General features: G+C 49.6%; 1 protein-coding gene across 8 annotated transcripts in view; it reads left to right on the top strand.

Moving 5' to 3' along the window:
- Shank2 (SH3 and multiple ankyrin repeat domains 2) overlaps positions 1-27,676 on the top strand; it is a 456,357-nt gene that overhangs the window by 137,714 nt on the left and 290,967 nt on the right. For all 8 annotated transcript variants that reach the window (XM_041666922.1, XM_041666928.1, XM_041666925.1 and 5 more), the window contains exon 11: positions 18,909-18,975. In XM_041666922.1, coding sequence (XP_041522856.1) covers positions 18,909-18,975 — 67 coding nt within the window. The remainder of the gene's footprint in view (positions 1-18,908; positions 18,976-27,676) is intronic.

The raw sequence follows: 27,676 nt of genomic DNA, 5'->3' as shown, positions 1-27,676 counted from the left end.
CTAACAGTGGCAGACCTGAAAGAGCCCCTACTCTTGCACATCCACAGGATCTGAATGCTGCCCTCTGCTTGACCCCTCAGAGAAGGAGCCCTGGTTGCCCTGCCCCAACGCGAGACTAGCTATCTTGAATTCTCTCCCCACCGAGGGCCAGCAGGCTCCCTCACCTGTCACTTGCATCAACCTCCCCCCCCCCCTTGGTCAATCAATGCCTTGGCCTCTGAGAACAGGGTCTCCCACACCTCCCACAGTTCTCAAGTTCATGACTTGAGGCAAAGAAATGACCTTAAGCTCAGTGCAAGGGGGACAGCTTCGGTGACATTTCTTAAGTGAGAGTCTCCTCTGGAGCCAGAAAGCATTCGAAATCTCCATGAATATTCAAAACCATTCAGAGTTAACTCGGCTCAGGGATTATTTATTTGAACACCATAGGAAGCGTTATTGTTTATAAAATAGACAGGCCTTTGTCTCCATGTGTTTCTTTGGAGCCTCCTTCCTAGGACTGTGAGTTCTGTTCCTTTAAACATGGAAGAGAGCAAAGAGCGTTAGGTTCTGCAGGTGGGGAGGGACGGGACAGAGATGGTGGGAACTGAGGGTAGCCTACTGCCTTGGGGACTTCATGAGGAAGCCCCTCCCCCATCAGGCTCTCCAGATTCCAGATTTGGAGTTGGTGAATCTGCCTTCTCACCTTGTCTCAAAAACAAAAGCTAATACAAAACAGAGCACAATAGAGGCTAAGAGGGGTGGGAACTCTGAGGAAGGGCAGCCTTGAGACTACAACCTCTTTTCCTGCTGGGCTTTAAGGGTTCAGCTTCCTCTTCACGGTGGGTGAATGGGGTGGGCGGGAGATAGTAGGGGAGACAGAAGGAACATTCTGGAACATGATATTTCTCTGTAAATAGCTTAGGTCATTCTTCTGTAAATAGCTTGGCTTTCAGGGGACCCCTTTAACTATCAGGTACCCCATTTGCAAACATAAAAGTCACCTACTTTGGATCAGTGACAATAAAAACGCATGTGTTTCTCAGCTCAGAGTCAGCAGAATGGGGGCACACTTGAAACAAAACTCGGGTGACACAGGGCCTATTTGGAACCATAGAGGAGCCCTGTTGAAGGTTCTGGAAACAACCCAGCAGATGTAAGCTCACCTTGGCCCTCCACCTCCACCACTCCCCCTCAGTGTTCCAGAACTCCTCAGCTGGGCATACACTATAGCTCTGTGATTTGGAAACTGTCAGTTACTGAGTTTTGGTTGGTAACTCTCGATTAATTGCATAAAAGATATTCATAGGGCTGAGGAAGTGGCTCAGCAGTTAAGATCACTGGGTGCTCTTCCAGAGGACCTGAGTTTGATTCTCAACACCCACATGGTGGCTTACAACCTACTCTAACTCCACTTCCAGGGGACCTGGTGCCCTCTTCTGGCCTCTACTGACTCCAGACACACGTGTGGTGCACAGGTATTTATTCAAGCAAGACACTCATACACAATATTTAATATGTCCACCGCCAGGCTTTATAGCCCCACCCTTAATCTGACCAAGGAGGGGGGTCCCTCAGCCTTGGCTAGGTAAATCTGAAAGACATTAACTTGTGTCTTGTAATCAATGAAAGAGGGGCCTCAGGTGGTGGATGTACCTGGCCAGCTGCCAGTACTAAGTATGGCTGGTGGCTTTGTGAGACAAGGACTTGATCATCCACCTGTTTCTGGTTCCCTCTGGAGGAAGTGCTCACTGTTTTTGGCCTACACCTGGGGTACTAAGGGGTGACTTGAAGTTTCTCTTTAGAAAGCTTCCTCCTGGGAGCTGGAGGGTCCCTGCTGTGGTGGCTCTGGTGGCAGCCACGTTGTGGGGCACCTGCAGTTTAGCAATTGCTTTGTTCTCTCAGGTCAGGTGCCTCGCTGAGTCAGGCCATTTAAAATACAAGCTGGCAGCCTTTGGACATCAGGCGCAGCCTTAACCTTGCATGCCTTTTAGACCAGGCTGTGGGCTTTCAGTGTCCACGGGGCCAGGAGGAGACTCGTCCTCTACCCTCAAAGTGGTCCCAATGCACACTGTCTCTTTCTGGCCATCCTTACCTATTCATTTCCATTTAAAGAGTCAGGTGGTGCACCATGGCCTGCCTGCACGCACACTCCAAACTCCATGCACAGTGGGGATGGTGTGTCTCTTTGTAGAGGGAGCCGGCACAGTACAGGGGCATGCTGGGCTCCACCTCTTCACAGCTCCAGGGCCTCTTCCCCAGGAGACACGTGCAGGCCCCCAGGTCCAGCGAGTGTTTGCTCTCTCTGTGCGTGGCAGTACTGCTTTGGCTGAAAAGGGCGAAGGGGGGGGGCGGCTTCTTACCATTCAGTGACACAGGTGGATAATTCTAACAGCATCCTCTCTCTAGTCAATCATGCTCCATTAGAGTTCTGGGAATCATTTCTGAAGCTTGCTGTGCTCGCTGCATGAAAGGTTGATGGTGTGTGCGTGCGCGCGTATGTGTGAATGCTGCAGATGCCAGGACTTAGCTGGCTTTGCAGTTTGGAATCGCCACATGCTTTTCATCTGTGTGACCACGTGACAGGTCAGCAGAGGAGGTACAGGGAGGCTGTTGGGTCTGGGCTCCCACCTCTTCCCTGCTAGGTTGTTCCCATACCCACCTGACCTCTCTCTGGCTCCCAGATTAAACCCAGCATGAAATGTCGCAGGGGCTTGGATATTGGACTCTGCTACCTGCACACCAAGGCAGCCGCCTGAGCTTGTTTATCTCCCTGATTCACAGGAAGGTGGGCCTGTGTGTCTGCAGTGGCTTTGCAGAAACCCCCGGGAGAGGCGATTAGCAGTCTTGCACACTCCTCTGATCCTTTTCTGCAGGACTCCATAGCTGAGCCTGGTGCAGGAGCTGAATGGTGAACACAGCGTGGATGGGAAAGAGCATGCAAGGCTGTGCAAACACATGCCTGCTGGTCCCAGGGTTACATTCCCTGATTAGAGGAGGCAGGAGAAGCGCAGAAAACACAAAACAACGTCTGATGGCTGAGTGTCACTAGCCTAATGGCCAATCAGTTTTAAAGTATGACCTTGCCCACGGTTTTAAAGTGTAAACAAGCCATGTATCTTTATTTGCTGGGCTTATGCAGGCATGGAGGGGTACACCTCCTTCGTCATAGCCCAGAGGACTGTCCACTCATCCAGCTGGCCTAGAAGGCAGGGATGACTGCTCTCCTGGGGCTCAGCAGGTTTTCTGTGCTCTGCTCTAAAGCCTATTGCCTGTGGTTCTTTCCTGGATTGTGTGGCCACACTCTCCTTCCAGTGACTGAGGACAACTGGTGGTGTGACGTCAGACGGGCCTAGTGTCATCTCATCAGGTCTGCTGGGTCCAGTTTGAGCAGTGAATGGGGTCCATGGCCTGTCCTGGTGTGGCTCCTATCCCTCCCAACAGCTCACAGGCGCTAACCCTGAAACCGCTGCACACAGGCCTTGATGGCTATTCTCGGATTATTGTCCCTCATTATCTGTCCACAGATGGCACCGTGAATCATAACCGAAGGGAATTAAAATGTGAGGTGCCAGCATGTAGTTGCTAAGGCTTTGGGGGGGGGGTGCATACAGTCTGCTTACACCGGCAGATCTGGGAAGGGCTTGTCTGTGCACTGGAGATGAGAGTCTCAGCAGCAGCTCAGTGTCCCCAGGAGACCAAGCTCTGGGTTTAAAAGCAGACTTCAGTGTTTGGATCAGCCCCATCAGGAGTCATGGATGGGCTTGCCACGTGGGCAAGAAGTACCCAGAAAATGCCAGAAAGGCCATGGAAAATTGGTAGCTAAGACCTGGAGGTGTCCTCTAGACCCCCACAGGGACTCCTGGAAGTCTTAGAAAGAAAGAAAGGAAGAGAGAGAGAGAGAGAGAGAGAGAGAGAGAGAGAGAGAGAGAGAGAAAGAAAAGGAACCTATCAAAATATAGTTCTTACTGGAGAGGGCATCTTGGGAGTGAAGGGCACACTGCCTAGGATGTGCCTGCTGCAGCTGCCAGTCACTGAGCTGAGGTCCTTTCCTGCACCCAGCCTCCTGGGCTTGCTTTCAAGGCACTTGCAGTACCAAAAGACTTGGTTGTGGACAGTCCCTAGTCACCTTCTTCCGCTCTCCAGAAAGGCTCTGGATGGAGGTGGCTGTGCGTGAGTGGCATCCTTTAGTCCCTGTCCCGGAAGCTGGGAATAAACGGTCTCCTAGCAGGAGACAGGTTGAGTCTAAGAGACCAGGGAGCCTGAGAGGATTGGCCTCAAAATGCTTGGATTCTCGGCCACAGGGCTGAGCTGATTCCAGCCCTGGGGTAGCAGCAGGTGTGTGATGAAGACCCCTGGGGAAGATATCGTAGAGCCACTGTGTGAGCATCCCCCAGCCCAAACCCCCACCCTCTAGTATTTTGTGCCTGCTCCACAGTGTCAATGACTCCACCAGAACGTGATTAAGGCTGCTAACTGCCCGTGTGACTGCTGGGGACATTTGCTGGTGCCAGGGCTTGTCTTCCTGAAGTATGGTACATGCTGCTTAAGCAATTAGACAACAGTTGGAGCAGAGTAGTGCCCCCTAAGTGGAAATTAAGGGGTATAGAACCAAACGGAAGAGGGACTTGAACCGTGAACACCGCTGAGCTATGTATGTCAGGCTCCTAACCCAAGCTGGAGTCATCAGAAGAAGGAACCTCAGCTGAGGAAATGCTACCATGAGACCCAGCTGTAAGGCATTTTCTCACTTAGTGATCAACAGGGGAGGGCCCAGCCCATGGTGGGTGGTGCCATCCCTGGGCTGTTGGTCCTAGGTTCTATAAGAAAGCAGGCTGCCCAATGATGGTGGCACATTCCTTTAATCCCAGCACTAGGGAAGCAGAGACAGGTGGATCTTTGTGAGTTTGAGGCCAGCCTGGTCTGCAGAGTGAGTTCCAGGACAGCCAGAGTGGTTACACAGAGAAACCCTGTCTCAAACAAAACAAAACCAAGGGGGAGGGGACAAGAACGAAAGAAAACAGACTGAGAACACCAGGGGAAGCGAGCCAGTAAACAGTACCCTTCCATGGCCTCTGCCCCTGGGATCCTGCTTTCTTTGAGCTCCTGTCCTGACTTCCTTCGGTGATGAACAGCAATGCTGAAGTGAAGCCCAATAAACCCTTTCCTCCCCAGAGATGTCAGTTGTCCCTACACATGGGTGAAGGAACTCACGTAGCTGCTCTTGGGATTGTTCTAGCAAAGTAACACCTTTTGATTAAAAAAAATTTTTTTGTTTAGGTGTCAAAATGAAATTCTCAGTTATTTAATTGTATGGTGTTTACGTCACATATATTCCATGTATTTTACAGTAGGTGGGCCCTGGGGATCCAAAGAGGAAAGGGGTGGGAGGAGGAAAGGAACGTGGAACTTACACACTGATTTGGGGGCTCATTATACGTGTGATGTATTTTTCCCCCAGAGGGCCCCGTCTCCTTGGATTTATTTGTAAGAACTAGGGGTTTGCTGGGATACTGGTTGGTGATGAGGGGAGGAGGTGGGAGTGGGTTTTGTTTGATTTTATTTCTTGTTGCTGGAGAGTGGGGATGACATACTACTGAGAGAATCAAGGAGTCTTAGAATGGTGAGCCTGTCACCCTGCACTCGGGAGGCTGAGGCAGGGGATACAAGAGTTTGAGGCCTGCCTAAGTGACATACAAAACCCTGTCTGAAACACAAAGACAAAAGAGAAACAGAATCAGCTTAGTCATCTGTGGTTGAAGGACTTGCAGCTGCCAAACAGCAGGGGGTTTTCAGGGGCAGTCTTGGCTGTTGTGGATGAGGACAGTTTTGGTTTATGTTTTAGAGGTTGTTCCCCAATGTGGCTTGTGAGAGTTAGTGATTTTTATGAAATTATTTTTCAGTTACTTGTAGAAGCTGATCCAATAACATCCCTTCAAAACTCCAGTTTATATGTTCGCAGGTGGACCTGATTTTAGGCTTCAGGACTAAAGCCTTTTTTTCCATCACTAAATGATGTGAACTAGTTCATGTGTGTGTGTGGTGTGAACTAGTTCATCTGTGTGGTGTGAACTAGTTTGTGTATGTGTGTGGTGTGAATTGAAACTAGTATCAGTTGTCCCTTATAGATGATTTTAGTCACCCATACCCAACCTCTGCCCAAAACTATGTCATGGACAATTCCAGAAATAGGTCTCAAGTTTTAAACAGTGGGCCACTCTGCATGGAGGTGTTACACCCCTCACTGAACTGCTCCATCCCACTAAGGACACAGTCATTTCCCTTGTCCAGAGGTATATGCTACCTGCTTATTAGTCACCCAGTAGCATCTTGGTTCATGGCAGAGCTTGTGTTCAAGTGGCTCTTGTTTCATTTCATCACAGCCCCAAAGCACAGGAGTAGTGAGGGATGCTGGCTCTTTGAATGTGCCAGAGTCCTAGAAGCAAGTAAGTTCTCTTGAGTGAGGAGTGAAGCTCTCAGTGTACATGTGGGTTTGCACTGTCTGTGTTTTTAGGCACCCGGTAGGCCTTGCTGCACAGCTCCTGCCAATGAGGAGGATGACTGTAGGGTCTGTACCTTTGTGCCCTGAGCTTGGCAACATCGGGGCAGGAAGAGCTGTTGAGCCAGTGATGGTGGTGTCTCTGCAGCTGTGTTGCTCTAACTGCCTGACAAACGTAACTTAAGGCAGGAGAAGGAACTCTAGCAAAGATGGCAGCTGGCCACATCCCACTCAGGAAGCAGAGAGATGAACACTGGTGCTCAGCTCACTTTCTTTTTCATTCTTTATTCAATCCCGGACTCTGGGCAATTGGATGTTGCTGCATGGCCATGCTCAGAGTATGCCTTCCTTCCCCAGTTGAACGTGCCTGGAAACATTCTCACAGACCTGCACAGAGGTGTCTCCTAGGTGATTCCAAATCCAGTCAGGCTGATAATGAGGATGAGCATGATAACGTGCTCATCCACAGTGCTCAATCATATGGCTCAGCAAGCTAACACATGTGCATGCATGTACATGCACATACACACGTGTGCGCACACATGCACAAACACATGTGCATGCACACACTCGTGCACTGATCTTAGTTGTCACTTCTCACTTTTGTCTTAAGAAAATGGGGCTGGTTTCTACCTTTGAAGCAGATCTCATCAGTTGCCTGTTCTTGCTTCCTCAAATAGAAGGCTGAGCCTTGCCTTAGGCACTGGAGAATTTTCCGCAGTTAGAGCCCGATGAAGACATGCAGGTGTCACTTAGTGTTCAAATGGATGAGGTGTGCCTTTATGTAGTGAAAAATCCCACTTTCCTGAGCTCCCAAAGCTGTTCTAACTGTCTGTCAGCCTCCTCATGCTATGAGGCTCAGTCAGATGTTTTGCTGTTGTGTGTGGAATACATGTGAGTGACCACTGCCCTAACCAGTTAGCTCACCTTTTTGTGTGGCTGTAGTGTGCCAGAGCCAGTCTAGGGACAGCTCTGTCCCCATCTCAGCCTCTCTGGGTCTTGTTCCTTCTGCTCCAAGAAGTGGGAGCCACATTTACCTGAAGGCCAAGTAGGAATATCCTAGTCACTTGTGGATCCACAGAGCCTTTGCTAGCTGAGCATCTATCAAGTCCCCTATTAGAGATCCTTTCTCTTCAAACACTGGGAGAGTTGCTGGCTTTCTGTGGAAACTTTGAAGAATAAAAGATGCCCTTCAAAGCCATTGCTGTGTCAGAGGAAAAATTCACATTTTATTGCTAAATATGAAACTATATTTGGGTGATGTGAGAATCAATGATAATTAGAATAATAAACACTTCAAGAAAGTGTCCACATTTCTCTGATGTTCTTTATTGCTCTTTCCATCTCTGTGTGTGTGTGTTCATAAATGTTCACACAAACACACACACACACACATACACACACACGTTACCTTGTTTGGCCATATAATAGAGCATGCGAGCTGAGCATGTTAAGGCTCATCTTTGTTATCAACCCGACTGTATTTGGAATAACCTAGGAGACACTTCTGATCAGGGTGAGCATAAGTGTGCTCACGCGCATGTCTGAGTGCATGAGTGTATCTGTGTGTGTGTGTGTGTGTGTGTGTGTGTGTGTGTATGTGTGTGTGTGTGTATCATGGTGTGTGTGTGTGTATCATGGAGGCCAGAAGAGGGCATCAGATTCCTTCAAATTAGATAATTATGAGCCACCCAGATCTTCTGTAAGAAGTAGTCAGGGCTGTTCTGCTCTTAACCATTGAACTATCTCTCCAGTCCCCACTCCCTTTTTGCTCACAGGTCTCTCATTGAACCTGGAGCCCACCATTTCAGTGAAGTTAGCTAATCACCAAACTCCAGGGATCTGCCTTTCTCTGTCTCAACCCTTGGATTACAAACACAGGCCATCATTTTTACATAGGTTCTAGGGAACAAATTCAGGTCCTCATGTTTTCATGGCAAACATTTATTTCAGTGACCAAGCCAGACTTTGATGTTTCTCTGATATTCTTTACAGCAATTCCTTTGAATATATATATATATATATATATATATATATATATATGGAACTGTATACCATTGAATGGAATCCCCTCTGCATAACAGACCAGGCCACTCTCCAAGGAGATGGCAGGTATTCAGGTTAGCCTAAGTTCCATATCTCTGCTGGAAGCTAGACCCTGGAACAAAAGGTAGACCAGTTGGGCCATTGTGTAGCTTTGATTGCTTGTTAGGTCAATATAGAAGATTGCTTTTTTTTTCCTCAAATGGGATCATCTAGCCCCAAGTGCTGGGCCAACAACCTGGCTCCCTTGTAATTCGGAACCTGGCATGGAGCCCAGCATCCCTGGGAGAGACGTCACCAGCATCAATGCTTACTTTCAAAGCTGTATTAACTAGAGTGTGCTATGCCATCTGAGAAGTGTGGTTTTAGACCCCAGCTCCAGACTCCAGAGCACATATGACCTTTGAGCCTCTTTCTTTAAAAAAAAAAGGATTTATTTTTATTTTTAATTATGTGTCTGTGGGTGTATGGGTATGCGTGTGTAGCTCCTATGGAGGCCAGAAAGAGGTGTCAGATCCCCTGCTACTAGAGGCATAGGTAACTGTGAGCTGCTGGTGTAGATGCATGAAAACCTAACTTGAGTCTTCTGCGAGAGGAGTAGGAATTCTTAGTCACTGAACCATATCTCCAGCCCACTGGGCTTCTTTTAGATCCAGGTGGCCCAGTCACCTTTGGTTTCCTGTGGCACATCCATGTTGCATGTGTCGCACAGATAATATCGGACATGATAAGATACAAACTGTAGCCCATTCTGTCAATGAGTGGCATCTCCCTACCTTGTCCTATGTGCTAGATATGGTAGTGTTTGAGATCCAAAACCAGTCTCAGGAAGAGAGGGAAGTTTGGATTTTGCTACCTGGTAGTCTATCCTGAGGTCACTTTGTACAAAAGCCAGTTTGGCGTACTGGAGGATGGAGGATACATGGAAGAAGATAGGTGAGTGCGGGCCACCTTGGGACCCACCTTGAGCCTGGCCTGCACCTTCCAACTTTGCCACCCTCCAACAGTCACATGAGCAAGCCCGGAGTGACAGCCCTCTTCAGAGTGACGTGCCCTAACTTAGTGTGGCAGCCTATTGTTAAGGAACATAGTTACCCCTTGATGTCCATGGAGGATCAGTTCCTGGATCCTGCCATATGCCAGAACCTATGGATGTCAGGACCTATGGATGCCAGAACTTATGGATGCCAGAACCTGTGGATGTTTTCATCAGGCTTCCGAGAAGGAATTGATAGAACAGGTATATATTAGACTGGCTTACATGATCCTGTCCGGGTCATCCAGCAGGGACTTTCTCATGCTGTGGAGGCTGAGAACCCTGTAGCTGTTCAGTCCACGAGGCTGTATGTCTCGGCAGTCCCAATCTTGTGCTGAAGGCCTGGAAGATCTCTAGGGAACTGTCTTCAGTCCATAATGGGAGGCCAAAGAAGCTGGGTTCTGACATCTCAAAGGATGGTGGTGGCAGTGGCAGCAGCATCAGGACAGACACACTCACCAGACAGACACCAAAGCAGGAGGCAGCAGGCCTTCTCCCAAGACCTCTTTCTATCTGGACTGCCCTGGGAAGACACTGCCCACTCAGGGGGAGGCTCTCCTCTCTCCAGTTAATCTCTCCAGGAAATGCCCTCACAGACCTGCGAGGGTGCATCCCTTAGTTCTTTACAGATCCAGTTGAGTTGAAGAATGAGATCAGCCGCCCCAGTGCTCATGTCCTTGTAGAGAAGGATGTGGTGTTGAGCAGGACCTGCATGGCCAGGGTGTTTCAGATCCCCTCTAGCTGACCTATGATACCTGTCAGTATGCAAATAACATGGAAATTGAGTGTTTAGGGAAGGTGCTTATGCGTGCTCCTCCACAGATGCATTTTCTTCTGAATTTTATGTTTATTAGTGTGCAGTATATGTGCATGTTCAAGTGGGGGGGGGCAGGGTCTGCGTGGTAGGCTCCATCTTCTTAGTCCTATCACAGTTGTCCCAGAGCACACAGGACCTCTAGACCATAAACACGACTTTTCAAGCCCCAGGACATTGTCGTTTAGGCCCTCCAGGCTATAGCCTAGCAATGGGCAAAAAATGTCTCAGCTGGCCAGCATTCCTCAGCTTACCAGTCCAGGCAGCATTCAGCTTCCCCACCCACTGAAGAAGCTCATGTCTAGTCCTCCTCATCCCACTCCCAGGTCCTTAGGTATTAGCTGTGTCCCAAGTGCCTGTCGGTGTCTGAAACAGAGGCTGCTGTGTCAATCAGGAGGACAAGGAATGAGATGTGGCTGCTTTGAGCTTCCCTCTTCCTCTCTATAGGACATTTCCTCCACGATGAGAGGGAAGGCAGGGATGTCAAAGTCATCCTCCTAAGCTGGAGCAGGATGGAGTACACAGTGACTTTCCTATGTGCTCTGGCTGTGGGTCTGGGAGGAGGCTGTTGAGAGGGCAATGAGAAGCAGAGCCAATGTGGCCTCATTTGGGCAAGCTCAGATCCACAATGCAGGGTGAATACCCCTTGGTACACAGTAGCGAGGCAGTAACCTCAGGGTGCTAACTGCCCTTCTGCAGAAGGGGATAAGGCGACAAAGGCCATGGGTAGCAGTCTCTCTTATTTACATCTTTGTTTCTGCAAAAGATTCTCAGAGAAAATGCTTTGCTATCCCCCCCCCCCCCAAGCCATGGCCAGCCAGGGTTGTTAGTTGGTGTTTGGCGGAGCTCTGCGTTCTCCTACCGGGTATGTGGGGCAGAAGGGGCATTACCTGAGAGACTTACTGGCATATGAACCACACATTAGACTCTTGTAGCTCTTGGAGGCTGAAGTCCAAGGACAGAGTGTGGCCTCCAGAAGCATGCTCCTCAGGGGCAGTGCTAGCATACACACACACTTATCTGGCATAAAGCAAGTTTGCAGTGATCCTAGCAGGGAAACAGACAGGAGTGTTGTGGGCTGGGGTGGCAGCTAACACATCTGTGGTGTTCTGAGAGGATAGCTCCAGCTGCTGCATTGTCTCCAATGCACACCTGGCTTCTGTGCACTCAACGGGGCCCCCTGTCCTGGACCCACACAATCCTCAGGGCATTGTCCATGGTGCCCTGATTCCTCCCACTGCCTCATTCTTGAGTCTTTGGTTCTAGGGCTGGTGGGGTACACTGTACCAGGGACATCAAGATGAGCAGGACCTCTTATCTCCCCTCAAACCCTAAACTCTTCAGAGAGGTTAGGCATGGGACCCAGAAGGTGAAGGGATTCCTTGAAACCATAACGATGAGAAAATCTGAAGCAAGCATGAGCCAGGAGGGAGAGAGCTGGGACTTGGAGGTGTTGTTTCTAGAGGCATTCTGTCTCCTTGGGTAAAGTACTCAAGTGCTGCTCTGGGGGTGTAAGGAGGTCTCGGGGCTTGGCAGGATGAAGGGCTTGGGGAGGACCTGCCTGTGGTGTTTCCCTGTGCTCTATGGAACAGGCTGGCGTGTGTACATGCTCCCTGTGACAGCAGTGTCGTCCTCCCCAGGCGTGGTCTCAACCTCACCCACGAGGCTGAGTGTAGTCTCTTCCTGTGAGCCCGACTCCTCGTAGGGTGTGATTGGCAGGTTACAGATTCTGAAGCTGTGCCTCAAAGAGCGTGAGACGAAATTAATGTTAAGTGTAAGCGTTTGAGGCGCCACAGAGAAGACGGTTGTCAGTTTCTGAGGTATGAAAACAGATGACACATCCCTTCCTCCCCATAGCTAGGGGATCCAGTGACGTGGGAGCTGCGCCTTCTCGGGTGATTCATTTCCTGGATGCTCTGCTGGCCAGGTGGCTCCATGAACAGGAGCCAGATAAGCACCTTTTCCTGCCTCAGCAGGGGGTCCTGTTGGAGGAGGGGGTGTCCCTGTTCACTGAGTGTCCTGAGTCCTCAGGGTTCCCGGAGCCCCTGCATACAGAGGGTAGAGCCCCTCTGGGGCTGGATCTGATCTACGCTGGCTCTCCATGAAGGAGTCCCACTGACTGTCTCTTGGGAGGGGCCTGGAGTATCCTCAAAGGGTCCCCACCTACTGTAGACATCACAGGGGCCTCATGCCAGACAAAGACAAGCTGGTGACTGGGAGTGAGCACAGCCTGGTTCTCTAACAGTCTGCCTTGTTAAAAGTGTGGTCAGTGGTCAAGACACATCCTCTGCCCTGTCTGTTAGAAGAGGATCTGGCTCCCAATTGGCTCTGGTACCGTCTTTGTTTCTCTGTTGCTGTGATAAGAACATGACAAAAAGCACCTTGGGGAAGAAAGTTAATCTGGCTTATAGGTTAGCATACAGTTCATCTAGGAATGCCAGGACAGGAACTCAAGACAGGGACCTGGAGGCAGGAACTGAAGCAGAGGCCATAGAGGAAGGCTGCTTACTGGCTTGCTCTCCATGGCTTCCTCAGCCTGCTCTCTGATATAATCCAGGACCACCTACCCATGGCATCACCCACCATGGACCGGGCCCTCCCATATCAATCGTTAGTCAAGAAACTACACCACGGCTTGCCAACAGGTCAATCTGACGGAAGCGTGTTCTTAGTTGCGGTTCCTTTTCTCAGGTGACTCTAGCTTGTGCTAAGTTGACAACAGCTAGCCAGCACGGGCACAACCAGCTCTGTGGGGGACAGGTACCTGCTCCCGCTGTCTGCTCTTTCTTCTGCTCAGCAGCTCAGAGCGTGTGGAACAAGTGCCGAAGGCATTGTGCTGCTACTGAGTTATTCCTTCTGGCAAACATGGCAGAGACCAAAGAAGACAGCATTCTCCTGCCTTCTCTCACACCTAGCCCTACAGCCTCAGCGGGCTATGGAGCTCTGTCCCTTGCTTTTTCTCCTCTTAAGACATCTTTAGGAAGCATGGGGAGCTGGTGATGGAGGGGGTTGGGTGGCCACTGCTTCCTGGAGGTTCCCCAGAGAGAAACAGGCAAGCGATTCATAAATATTTACATCAACTTCATTCGCATAGCAGACATAATTGCTTTACCCAGAACATTGTGGAGGCCTCAGCCTTGGTAGCTGAGGTAGCAGCAAGTTCATGTCTTCTGTCCCTGTAATCCCATGAGTACTAACAGTAGTGACATTCCAGCCAAGTGCTGGCTGTTCCCTACGGCAGAATGAATGGACTTCTCATTCTGCCCACCATGACAGGATGTGAAGCTGCCACACCTTCCATCCTGTGGGGTTTTGTGTTTTATTTTTTCTGTCTGGCGGTCCCATCCTGTCCTTTGCATGTCATTGTGAGCAGCAGAAAGGGCAGTTGCTCCTTCACCACCATGCCCAGAAACTTCCTCATCTTGATACTCAGTTCCATCTCCTGCCAGGTCCACCTTCCACAGAGTGCTAGAATCCATTTCCAGCAAACTGTGTGCTACTTTAGAGCAGGGGTGGCCCTCCCAAGCTCCCCTAGCGTGCCCCTCCTTTCCAGCTGAGAGCACACCTCTATTAGTATTTCCATTAGTGAGGATTCATTGTACAAAGTAATGGGTTTCGCTGCAGTGTATCCACACATATACATGTTATAGCTTTCGTCTTCTTCATCACTTTCCCAACCTTGTTCCCTGAGCCACTCTCCCTCCTCTTCCCAAACACTCCTACTTTCATGCTAAATCTGTATCTAAACACACACATATATACATGTTTTAAGTATGTATAAAACATAGTATACATATTGAATACGTGTTTAATATATTGTAGAGGTTCTACAGATAAGTGTTAAGAAAAATCCTCTCTGCCAGCACACAGAAATCCAATCAGGCCAAATTAAACAGAATTAAAATGCCCATGTTTTAATAAATGCAACACTCTCAGGTGGTCAAGAGCATGACAGGGGAGAGAGAAAACCAGGGAGCATATACAAAACCTGGGACCATGTGTTCCTCCTCTGGGCACCCACTTAAATACCCTGTGGGAGTAGTCCGGGGACAGGACCCCGGGGGAGGGGTCAGGACCTGGCATGCTGGGATTTGGAGTCCAGACCAGTGCAACTCCCAGGCCAGGGAGAGTCCAGACCAATGCAACTCCCAGGCCAGAGGGGGCTGGGATGGATGCCAGGGATGGATGCCAGGGATTGGGGTGATGCTCCCAACTTAACATCACAATAAGAGAAAATGAATCCCTGTAAAATTTATATTTCCAGTGCATACAGCAATTTTACATTGCTTCCAATTTTACAGCCTTTGCAGTCTGTAACAGTTTCAAAGCCATCTACACCCCATTCCCAGTCCTAACATCTGTGTTCATTGGGATTCTTGATGGGCAGAAACAACAGGAAAACACACGTGCTCGCATGCATATATGTGCACATACACACCACACACACACACACACACACACACACACACACACACGCACGCACACACTCACACACACAAGGTCAATGTCAATGAAATGTACAGTCATTTTTGAGTCAGGGTCTCACTACATAGTCCTGGCTAGCTTCGAACTCACAGAGGTCCACCTGTCACTGCCTCCTTCCTGAGTGCTGGGGTAAAAGCGTGTTCTATCAAAATGTCAGACAAAACAAAACTCCACTTAAAATAATCTAAAGAAACCACTTGGAAGAAACTCAAATTCCTCCAGGGTCAGCACTTCTTGGAACCAAGATACATACCCAAGGTCTCAGTCTCTGCTCCAGATTGCCTCTGCTCTTCAGCTGCCCTGAGTTAAGTCAGCCAGTCCTGTAGAATAATGAGAGGTGGAGCAGAAGATCCACGTTCACTAGCAGTAAAACCCCAGGGGGCCCTGCTTAAGAATAGCCTTCTGCAGAAGTAAAACTTTCCGCCTTGCTGAAATATTTAGGACTGTGTGGTCATTTTCTTAGACCTGTCTTAGGGTTACTATTGCTGTGATTAAACACTATAGCCAAAGCAAGGTGGGGAGGAAAGGGTTTATCTGATTTCATCAAAGGAAGTCAGGACAGCCACTCAAGCAAGGTAGGAACCTGGAGGCAGGAGCTGATGCAGAGGTCATGGAGCGGTGCTGTTTAGTGGTTTGCTCTCCATGGCTTGCTCAGTCTGCTCTTTTCTAGAACCCAGGACAACTAGCTCAGGGGTGGCACTACTCAACAGTGTACTGGGCTGTCCCACGTCAATCACTAGTTTCAAAAATGCCCTACAGCCAAGTCTTATGGAGGTATTTTCTTAATTGGGGTTCCCTCCTCTCTGATGATTTTAGCATGTGTCAAGTTGACATAAAACTACTGGGGCCATATGACCCCAGACCCATTTCTTACAGCCGGGCATATACATCTAAGCATGCTAGTGAATCTCCAAACTGGAGAGAGATTCATTTGTACAAAGAGAGATGGAGGGGGAGGGAGGGAGAGAAAGAGAGAGGAGGGGACCTGGCTCAGCTTCCAATTTTACAACTTTGAAGTGGTGTGAATGTAAAAGGCATTCAGCAGCAAGTGTCCTTCAGATTTGGGGATTTGATCTCTTTCTGGGGCTGTGACACGGACTTAACTGGACGGCAGCTTGAGCTCAACTCCCATGCAGCCACAGGATCCCAGGGGTAAACCTTGGCACTGCACCATGCTGCATGGCTGAGCCCTAACGTCAGCAGACCAAACATATCCAATTCCCTTCTGACCCACCATGTTTTCAGCTTGTGGTGCTCATCTTTTTTTTTTTTTATTTTATTTTTTATTTTTTTTTATAGAAAGGCATTTTTTATTCTAATATACATTAGAAAAAATACAGATATTTTTAAAAGAACTTGTGAGGTTACCATCATTGCCATTTTCTTTTTTTTTTTCTTTTTTAAATTTATTTATTTATTAAGGATTTCTGCCTCGTCCCCACAACCGCTTCCCATTTCCCTCCCCCTCCCCCCGATCAAGTCCCCCTCCCTCATCTGCTCGAAGAGCAATCAGGGTTCCCTGACCTGTGGGAAGCCCAAGGACTCATCTTAAGTCAGCAGGTATCTTTAGGGTGTGTGTAGAACAAACCTTTCTATGAATCGTGTGATTATGGGGTGGGTAAGTGGAAATCTGTAAAGAAGCCAGTGCTGCAGCCTTGATGATTGCTTCTTTCTAGGGAGACCCTGGTCCACTGGGTCCCCTTATGTTGCTACCTGACATCAGTTCAGAGTAGGTGTGTATAACGCTGAGCCTGCATCTCAGGGTTTTGTTGTGGGTGTACTTGTGCTGGCTTTATCCCAAAGGCTCTAGAGCAGTGTAGGCATTGGCTAAGGGATCTCTGGCTTGGCCTATTCGGGGATCCAGGAGCATCCACTTGGTGTCACCTGCCTGGCTGTTGCTGAGTATCAGGTGACAGATGCAGAACCACAGAGCTATGCTGGGATGGCTTCCAGTCAAGGCTAACTCTTTCTCTCTTCTTTTTCCCTTTCTTCCTGACCTCACTCCCCTAACTCTATCACAGGGTGTACTGTAGCCCAAGCTGGCCTCAGACTCACTAAGTAACCAAGAGTGACTTTGAACTTCAGAACCTCCTGCCTCCATCTCCTGTGGTTATAGCTTGTTCCACCACTCTGCTTTAGAAGGTGCTAGAAGTGGAGCTCAGGCATCCTAGGCAGGCTCTCTGTGTGCATGGGCTGTGTGCACATCTCGGGGTGGAATAGCTTGTGCTCAGGGAGCATTAAGAGCATTTAGAGGCTGTCTTAATTAGGTTTCTATTGCTGTGAAGAGACACCATGACCATGGCAACTCTTATAAAGGAAACATTTAATTGAGGTGATTCACAGTTTCAGAAGTTCAGTCCATTATCGTCATAATGGGGAGCATGGTGGTGAGTATGGCAGCATGCAGGCAAACATGGTACTGGAGCTGAGAGTTCTTACATATTGACTCAGAGGCACCAGAAAGTTGACTGTCTGTCACACTGAGGGAAGTTTGAGCAAGAAAGAACTCAAAGCCTGCCCCCACAGTGACACGCTTCCTTCAACAAGGCCACACCTCCTAATAGTGTCACTGCCTTGGGGAGCCATTTTCTTTCAAACCACCACAGAGGCCTCACTTTCCAGTTTGGCGGACTTGTGTCTAATCAGAAAGGTGGGACTATGAGTTGCTTTTAGCATTGCTGCCACAGAGCACCTGACAAAAGCACTGTAAGAGGCAAGGCTCAGTTTTGACTCACAGGTTGTGGATAAAGCCTATGGTGATGGGGAAGGCATGGTACCGGCAGTCAGGAAACAGAGATGGATGCTGGTACTCAGCTCACGTTCTCTTTTCTGTTCTGTCAGAGGGATTCCAGCCTATGGGATGGTGTAACCCACATTCATGGTGTGTCTTTCCACCTCAGTTAATCCAATCTAGAAACTCCCTCAGACAGGCCCAGAGGCTTGTCTCCACAGGGGTTCTAGGTTCCCCATCAAGTTGACAATCCAAACTAAAGAACTTGGGTGTGGGTGGGGTAGCAGCTTAGCCATCTGAGTTCATAGGGCACAATCCTTAGTGGGGAGTTCACAGACTGAGCTCTTGTTGAACACTCTCCCCAACCCCACCACTGCTGCAGACAGTCCCTATGCCTCTGGACAGACAGTCCCCATGCCTCTGGACAGACAGTCCCCATGCACAAAGGCCACAGTGGGACAAGAATTTCCTGATGAGGGCTGTTGAGTACTGATGGACGTGCACCCCTTGGCTCAGGCCTTTGTGATGACTACCTTTGTCGGCTTGACACAATCTAGAACCACCTGGGAAGAGAGGCATTAACTGAATAACTTAGTCTGTGTGCCTTATCTTGATTGTTAACTGATATGGGAAATCCTAGCCTACTGTGGGCAGCACCATTCCCTGGTCAGGGACCCTGAATAGTGTTAAGAGTCAAGACATTGAGCTCAGTAGAGACAAGCAAGTGTCCATTGCATTTATTCTCCTGCTCCTGATTGTGGATTGATGCTACAAAGTTCCTGCCTCAGTTTCCCCCTCAGTAAGAGGCTGTGTGGAAAATACAAACAAAAAAATGTATTGTCTTTTCTATCAAATAATTAAATAAGACAAAACTACATTGAAAAATTGTAAAGAAGGCACTTGGCAGAAATTCAGATTCTGCCTTGGTTCGCATTTCTTGAAATCAAAGTGTATAATAAGCTTTATCTCTCCCTAGAAACTGCACTATTAGCCAGGCAGGAGAGTATGAATGTGAAGCTGTGCTCTGGCCACTTGGATAAGGCACAGGATCCCTTTATATTAGGAATAAATGTAGGGCCCCTGTTGCTTGCTTCCGGAGGTACAGCTTTTACTCAGCTGAGTACTTGGGATTGTGTGGTCATTTTCTTGAGACCCATTTCTTACTATTGTAACCTAGAATTGTAAGCCAAATAAACCCTTTCTTCTTTAAGTTTCCGTCACAGCCACAGACATGAAATGAGGACAGCTTTTGAGAACAGAAGCACGCAGAAACCCATGCTTGTGCAGCTGACATTGAAATCTGTGATTTCTCGCTCTGCAGGTGGCAATAATAGCGGGGAACTTTGAACTTGCAGAGTACATCAAGAACCACAAGGAAACAGACATCGGTGAGTAGGCTTGGTGAGAAGCCACAGCCGTTGCCATCTGAGATCTTCCTGGCGCTGCTGCAGAGCCAGCTCTCAGCAAAACTTCCCAGAGGCACGGGCACCAGCGTGCCTTGGGAGCCCTTCCCTGATAGCGGGAGCGTTGTGAAGACCTTGGGAACTGTGCAGTGTGCCTCCCTTGAAGAGTCCCACTCTCCTTTCTCCTGGCAGTGCCTGCCACAGGGACGTCTGAATTGTCTAGGTCCTCAGAAGCAGGGATGCTTAATTCTGCTGGGGATTGGTCTAGGGTTCTCACTTGATTCAGATCTCTTGATTTTCCCCAATATTGATTTGAAATGTTTGCCTGTCACTGTGCATTTCTGCAGACAGTGAGGGTCTAGCTACACTGGCGGGTGATGCTGATCCTGGGGGAGATGGTGCATGTGGGAGAGGACTGGGGGCATCTCATACCTTCCTCTCGAGTTTGCTGTGAGTTCCAAACTGCTGTAAAACCAGTCATTTTTTAAAAGTCTACAGAAACAAGTCAGGGAATCTGTCTGGGTACCAATCAGGAGACGTGGGAGGGGGCAGGAAACACATGGGGGAGCAGGAGCCACATGGGGAGCCGGCTTAGATGTGCATGTTGGAAGGCACACAGACTCATGTGTAGCTAATGGGTGGTGACTAAGGGGAGGAAAATGTGAGGTCCTCTCTCCCACCCTCCTGTCATCTCTGCTTGGTGTCCCCCTCCCCTTTCTAGTACCCCTTGTGCCAACCAGGAGGGCCATCTCTGGGGCTCCTCCCTGCTCTCACCGCCCTACCATGGGCTGGGCCCAGTCTTGCACAATGGATGAGCCAGCTGGCCTGCGCCCTCCAGCACTGGGCTTCCACAGGACCTGCAGCGGGGAGCAGTCCCACTGGACCAGCAGTGGTGAGCCCTTGAAGGTGGAGTTGCCCCATTGAGGGGCTCTGGGATGGGGCTCGTTGGGGCCCTGTGAAGAAGCAGATGGTATCTGCCTCTCACTGCCTATGCCCTCGGTCTGCTTTGGGTGTCAGGGGTGAGCGACACCATGTCTTGCTTTCACGTCTTCGCAATGTTGAATGTGTGTCTTGCATCGAATGTGGCTGGGACCTACCTTGCAATGGGGAGGTTGGATCATGATGTGCAGTCAGGCAAATGGTTTGCGTCACCCTGCACCCTGCCCTGAGCATCAGCATTGTTAGATGAGGGATGTGTGTATAGCTCAAACCAAGCAGAGTCCTAGGTTCTCAAGGTATTCTCTATGCTTGCTGGCCTCAGCCTCATACCAGCTGCTAGCAAGATGCTAGTGTCCTACCTAATACAGATATCTTGTCCTGCTCACATATATACATCTTCACCTAGGGCAGAGGTTCTCAACCTATGGATAGAGACTTTTGTGGGGGGTGTTGCATATCAGACAGATAGCCTACATATCAGATATCTACAATACAATTTCTAACAGTAGCAGAATTACACTTATGAAGAAGCAATGAAATAATTTTATGGTTGGGGATCACACGAGAACTGTATTAAGAGGCCACAGCATTAGGAAGGTTGAGAACTACTGACATCGGATACCAAGTGAGTTCACCTGTAGAAACAGGTCCTAGATTCATGTTCAGTTTCTTGAGAGATAGCAGGCCTGGGAATTTATCCCCAGAGTGTCCCGTCAGATCAAAGGCAGTGTTATTCCAGTGAGCAGAGCACCTCACGGATGCGGTACAATCGATACTGCTCTGTAGAGGTTGGGAGGTAAAGAGTCCCTGCTGGGGCTAAGGAAAGGGGAGCTTTGACTGTTGCCAGAGCCCCAACAGGACCCCAACAGGAGCCTGTGTATTCTTTTTTTTTTTTTTTTTTTTTTTTGGCTTTTTGAGACAGGGTTTCTTTGTGGCTTTGGAGCCTGTCCTGGAACTAGCTCTGTAGACCAGGCTGGCCTCAAACTCACAGAGATCCGCTTGCTTCTGCCTCCCGAGTGCTGGGATTAAAGGCGTGCGCCACCATCGCCCGGCTGAGCCTGTGTATTCTAAGACTACAGCCTGCTGCAGGGAGCTGGAGACTCAAGCTGTCTCCTTCTGCTCACAAAGTCTGTGCTGCCCTTAAATGTCCACAGGGACCAGAAATACAAGGGGTCAGAAATGCCTGGGTCAGAGCTCACTGGCTCTAATATGGTCTTCCCTGACCACCCCTCCTAGGAAGATCTTGGCAAATTAATGGGTTCATAAGCACTCCAACCCAGGCTCTTTAGAAGGTGGTGACCTCAGAGACTGATGGTTTCTGTGTCCCCTCCCTCACTCCAGGCTCTAGGAATGGTGTGACAAGGACTGTACCCCCTTAGTAGTCCTATGAGTTGGAGATTGGTGGCTGCTTAAAGACGTGACTTTTCAGAAGATAAACCTTCAGTGCGTGCATATTGTCACTTAGACTTTTACAATGCTGCCGCCTCCTCCTGAGTCCTGGTCATTATTTGTTCTAGATGTTTTTTGCTATCCCACCACCCCCAAACCCATCCCGTCTTCTGCCAGGCTGACAATTGATCTTTGAGGAGAGCTTGGGAGCCACTCCTTCCTCTCCTTAGTGGTCGCTATTCTCCACCCGCCGGCATGAGAGAGCTTTTGGTCTCTCCCGTTAGCGTTGCACAGTGTGTGTTCGGTATGGGATGTACTTGGTTTCCAGAGAGCTTGTGTGGAATGCAGACACCCTGGCAACCACTGGAGGCTGAGCCCACAGGTCCAGGTACCCCTGAAATCACTGTGTTGAAATCCTCTGGCAGTTTTGAACTGGGCACCCACCTTTGTGTCTCAGAACCCACCTGGGAATGCATTCAAACAATAGGATTGGCCACATGTCAGTTCCCACAGATGACAAATGACAGCTTTCTGAGAGGTTTAAAATAATAAGTTTATTCTGCCGTTCTGGGAGACACCAGGTCAGGATCAAGGTGCTGGTAGCTAGGGCCTTCCTAGAGGTGGCAGAAGGGTTTGTTCCAGGCTCGTTCCACTGCTAGGTGCTGCTGGTGGTCTTTGGCCTCCATGGGTTTGCAGCACATGGTTGTAGTCTCTGGTCTGCGGTAACCTGACCTGCTCTGTGGTTATTGAGATGTTAACTTTTTAGAATTATGGACACCATCCTCTGGGCATGTCTGTGAGTAAGATTCTGGATATGGCAAGACCACCTTGAATATGGGCAGCAATATCCCTTGCTTTGGGGGTCCAGACTGGATAAAAATGAGAAACCAATCTGAGCATGAGCATTTGTCTCTCTCTGCTTCCTGACTGTGGATGCACTGTGACCATGCTCTTGACGCCATGCCTTACCTGTCATGACAGTCTGTGTCCTCAGGCTGTGAGTCAAATAAACCCTGCTTCCTTAAGTTACTCTTGTCAGGTGTCTGTCACAGCAATGAGACAAGTCACCACTACCCAGTATGTCTCAACTACATGCCTTGTTTTAGGACGCCAGTCTGCTCCTGTAATCTAAGACCACCTTCCACTGAAGGTCCTTAAGTGGACCATTCCTGAGAGGACCCATTTCCAAGGTCACGACTATAGGGGCTTGGACCCATCTATTTTCTTCTTCATGACATGTTCATTGCTTTATGGCTACCTGTCTCTCAGTCATTGCCTCCTCCAAGGCAACAGTATTGGACTCTGCCTGCCCCACAGTGCCTACCCCATAGTGCCCAGTAGTGTGTGCTGAGTGAATGACCCTCCCCCATGCTGTTCATCCAGGGCCAGCCTCTCTGTCAGCTTCCTTTCTCAGCACAAAACCCTGTTTCCATGCTGATCTTAGGCACTGAATGGGTGGGATGCACTCTGTGGGTGGTCCTGAGCCTCAGTGTTAACAATCTTTTTGTTGTGTATTTCTGTGTGTTGATGGTTGATGGTAAATGGGCCTCTGTCCTCATGCATGTGGAGATCAGGGGACCACTTTGGGTGTTGTTCCTCAGGAATCATCTACCTTTTGTTTGAGACAGGGCCTCTCACTGGCCTGAAAGTTCACCAGCTGACTGAACTAGCTGATCAAGGACCCTCCCGTCTTTGCCTGCCTTGTCACCATCACTGGGATCATGAGCATGAACCCCTGAACCTGGCCTTGTACACGGGTTCTAGGGATCCAAACTCAGGTCCTCACACTTTGGGCTGAGCCATTGCCCTTGCCCTTCTGTGTTACAATGTCATATTTTAAGCTCTACTACCACTTAGGGAGGAACAAAGAGGAGAAGAAACCTGTCCCTAAGTGTGTCCCCATTCCTGGGTCTGCCAACTCTCACCACACCGCTCACAAGCAGAGTCCTGGGTGTAGCGTGGGACGGAAATGCAGTCGTGGAGGAATCTCAGCAGAAGGAAAGGAAGGTAATCTCCCCACCTGTGCTGGGTCGTGTCAGGGCACATGTCGGAATTAGGGTAGTCTGAAGTCCTCCACATTTCCTAGTTGGGGGGTCACTAAAAGTGGGTAAATACTCCTCTGCCTTTTCCCATGGTTAATCAGGGAAATCCTTCCTGTTAAGAAGTCAGATTGCCCCTGCTGCTTTTGATGGGGGGAGTCTGTGTTTTCCGTACTTGCTAGTGTACTTCTGGGAAATCAGAGCACTTAGGACATGCAGATGTGGCTTTCGCGGAAAGCCGCCCTAACCCTGTGGTCAGAGCCATCTGGCGCATGGATACCTAGAGGTCCACAGAGTTCATGTGGTCGCAGCTTGTCTCCCCAGCAGGCATGGCATCTTAGCGTGCGCATTGATGTGCTAGCCTGTCACGGTGTGCGTGCTGCTCTTGTCTGATTCTGCGCTGCTTTTTTTTAAAGTTCCCCCCCATCCCCCGTAAAATATTAAACATGACCTCTGATCAGGTTGCTGTATCTGCCAGCTGGAAGGAAGTGCTGGCTGGGCGAGGCTGGGAATAGCGAAGTTAATCCCTGCTTGCTGTCACCCACAGTAAACTGTGGCTGGGCAGATGAGCCGAACCGGCTTGAGGTGCCTTGACCACAGAGTACTTAGGATGACTTCTATAGGATGGCTTCCCTTAAAAGCAAGGCCAGGGGGGAGCTGGGGAGCCCACGTCCGAAATAAGCATGCAAGTATTAAGCATGTGGCACGCTGATAAGCTGCGAACCCGGCTAACCTGTTTTCCCCAATCTTTGCTGGTTTTGTTCTTGCCTGGCTCTGAGGGGAGATGCGCTGTCAGATGGATTAAATGACATGGGTTGTTCTTCTTCAGCGGAACAAGGTTTGTTTTCCTCCGTCTTGTCCTTCCGCAGCTATGGAGAGAGTCGCGAGAGGGGTGTGTGTGTGTGTGTGTCAACGCAGCAGCCCATAGAGCGAGGTGTGTGTGAGTTTTGTGCCTGCCTAGCTGACTAAGGAGCACTTGGATACGGTTGCTAGGTTTCCAGACCGGGAGCCTGTATCATTACTCTGTGGATTTGCATAGGTGATGGATGGAGGGAGAGGTTTTCAGATTTCTTAATGTAATATTGTGTATGTGTGTAGGGGGTGAGAATGTGAAATCCAGGCTTATTTTGACTGATGGTTCTTTGAGAATATACCTGTTTGGAAGATACCACCTGCTGGGAAATAAAATAATTCCGACCTGAGAGATTTCTGTTTGCCTGGTGTTTTCACTGTGAAATGTGCTACTTCCGATGAAACAGGCAAGGTTATCTGAAGTGAGCCCTGGGAGTCTTTGTGTTCGCCAGAGAGACTCTGCAGCAGGTCTTCAGGAAACCCCAAACGCTGACCTATTTCATTGAATTTAATGGGATGGATGGGGCCCCCACTGTGGAGTTCCCCCTTTAGGGTCCTCCCCAAGGAAAGGGAGAATGATACTAGAATCAGGCGGCCATCACATAGTCTTCTTCGGATTCCCACAGCATATTTTCAGAACAAGTCATTCAGCAGGGGTGGGGGACAGGAAGCTTTGGAAACACTGCAGTTTCTAAGCATGTGGTCTATGGCCAGGCCGGTGGGGCTCATCTTATTCTTGTTGCCCTTGGAGAGGATGGGTAGAAAGACATGTAAATTTGTGTAAGTCTGGTGTGTGTGTATGTGCTTGTGTGTGTGCATGCGTGTGTCCACTCAGTCATTGCACAGGGCTCATTGATGGCTCTATCTGGTTATATCTGTTTCAGGCCTGTCTGTGACTGGGGTCTTGGTTGCTGTCTGCCTGTTGAAGGCTTTGGTCTAGTGGTTCATTATGGTTCTGTGTTCGCTGCCTCTTCTCCCATCCAGGAGTTTTATCCCCAGTCGTAAAGAATAGCTATGCTACCTGAGTGACACCTTTTTTGGTGACATCCCTGTGCTGTAGATATGTTACATGGGGATGATGTTTTAACTTGGGGGTTTCTAATGCCAAAGCCTGGGTGACGGTCCACTTCTAGTGCCATCCTCGGCTTGCCCTATGCCAGGTGCACTGAGCTCCTAAGGCACTGTGGGTTTTGGTTCTAGTAGGATGTGGCAGTGGGCTTGGCCTTCCGTCTTGCGTGCATTTCCATGTGATTTGTCTTCGTGGTCCCCATCCGTCCACGTGCGCTCCCATGTGCCTTCTAAGCAGTTCTCCATCTGTTCCAGCTTCTGTGCCTGGTCTCCTTTCAACCAATCAGAACACCGCTTGAGTGAGGGCTCGGTGAGGGCATGATGTGGCCTACTTTGGTCCCTCCTTTTTCCAGGTCATCCAGGCCATTCCTGCAGTGGACATGTGTGGCTGCTGGGAAGCGTGTATCCAGCACCCCTGCTCCCTCTTGTACATACGTAGAGAGACGCCTTTGAGTTCTGGGTTGATCTGAAGCCTTTCCTGGATGTGACTTCCAGGTCCTGCATGCCCTGAATGTCAGAAGTTCCGGGGGCATGCCAGTGTCTTCTGCCCTCACCCTGTGGTCTCGAGCAATTGCCTTCAATGTGAAACACTTGTTTCTCTGGCTACAGCCTGTCAGAATGTGGCCCCTTTTATGGAAAAATGCCACGCCGTACACCCTACACCCTTCCTAGCCTCAAACATGGACACACATGGATGCGCCTGAGTAACTGTGTAAAGGTTCCCATGCCCCTCCTCCATTGTCCTGTCAAAGGACAGTGCCTGGGGTAGACTTAGCAGGGTGCACCTACGGAAGCTGTCATAGTGGGGTGTCCTGACCTATAGACCCAGCGCTATTATCTGCTGCCTATTCCCTCCTCTGTGGTCACCGTCCACTCCAGAGTCCCTCGTGCTGCTGTGGGACTAGAGGGCAAGGCCAACGGTGGTGGGGATGGACAGCTTTCAGTAAAGGTCTGAACCAACAAGCAAGCCTTCTGTTATTTATTTGGAAGGGGAGCAAGTGTCTGGGAATTCCTGTAAAACAAAACACCTGGGAAAGTAGGCAGCGGCTGTCAGACATGGCGGCACACTTGAAGAAGCACGCACGCCATAGGTCTTCATGAGTGTCTGATGCCTTGTCCAAACCCTGTCCCGGATGTTGTGCCCAGATCTAGACTGTTTCTGTCCTAGAGAAATTCACAGAGCTCTGGCTTCACTCCTTTGTCCCCTTGGGTACCTCAACCTTGTGCATCTTCTGGGACTCAGAAAATTCATGAAAGTCTTGAAAGCTAAGACAGACCTGAGAGTGCAGTACCTGGAGTCTGTGATGTCTGTCCTTGTTCTTGGCTGTGTAGTGTTCCCCCACCATCTCTCGGGCTGGCCAGTCCTTCCCAGCCCTGCCTTCCTGAGGTCCAGCCTGGTCTTCAGTCTGTCTGTGCTTTCTCTACCTGCAGGCTCTACCTCTGGCTTGAGTCCAAGGGGAGGACGGCATCCTCTGAGGCCCCAGCGGGGAGGGGAGGATATTAGGGTGGGTGGGAAATGGGGAGGATCTTACCACATAATCCAAGCAGCCTCCCACAAGGCTGTGCTTCCCCCTTGGGTGGGCTCCTGGGTCCTGTCTGGCCTCCTTCATCCTCTCTTCTTCTCTTAGACCACCCTGAGCCCCAGACCAGCGGGTAAGGCAAAGACAAACAGCAGTTACTAGAACTTTCCTTCTTGTCTTAAGATTTGTAACCTCGGAGCTTCACAGACAGAAGCCATAGGTAGTCAGGGAGAAATAATGAAATTCACACAGGAAGCTAAACTCCAGGGGTATGGCGTGTGGGCAACCTCAGAGAGGGGCAACAGCACCCTTCCCCCACCTACCCAACATGCACTGGGCTGCTCCAATGCCCAGACTGCATTTGGAATCAGAGTCTCACTCTACAGCACAGACTGACCTACAACCCACGATGTAGCCCAGGCTGCCCTCAAACTCATGGCAGTTTTCCGGTGTCAGCTTCCTGGGACTTCAGTGCTTTTTATCCAACTGGGATAAGAATGTTCTGTCCTTCACTGTCCCCACCCCCAGTCCTACCAGTGACCAGAGCAGAGGAAAGCTACTAGAACCCAGACCCTAGTCCCAGCTATGGGTGAGAGCGGGAGTGGGCTGTGGACAGAGGTCTGTCAGACCAAGTGGCTCTTAAGCTTGGCTGTAAGATTCTCCCTACCCCAGCAACCATGGTGAAAGCTGTGCAGATGACTTTGGTATGACCTCTGGGGCTGACAGGTGGCTGTCACCGGGATGGCTCTCTGGTTTGCATTTAGTTCCCTAGTCCCTATGATCTCAGATGCACAAAGAACTGACATAGATGAAGATGGACGCCCCCTCCTCCAACACATAGACAGTGTACCGCTACACACAGACAATGTAGCGTGTAGC

The sequence above is a fragment of the Microtus oregoni genome, unplaced genomic scaffold (genome assembly GCF_018167655.1).
Source record: "Microtus oregoni isolate MIOR12 unplaced genomic scaffold, Mior012 000016F_ref0000370, whole genome shotgun sequence".
Classification (NCBI taxonomy): Eukaryota; Metazoa; Chordata; class Mammalia; order Rodentia; family Cricetidae; genus Microtus; species Microtus oregoni.
Note: the sequence above shows the minus strand (reverse complement) of the source record. Positions and strands in the feature narration are given on the sequence as shown.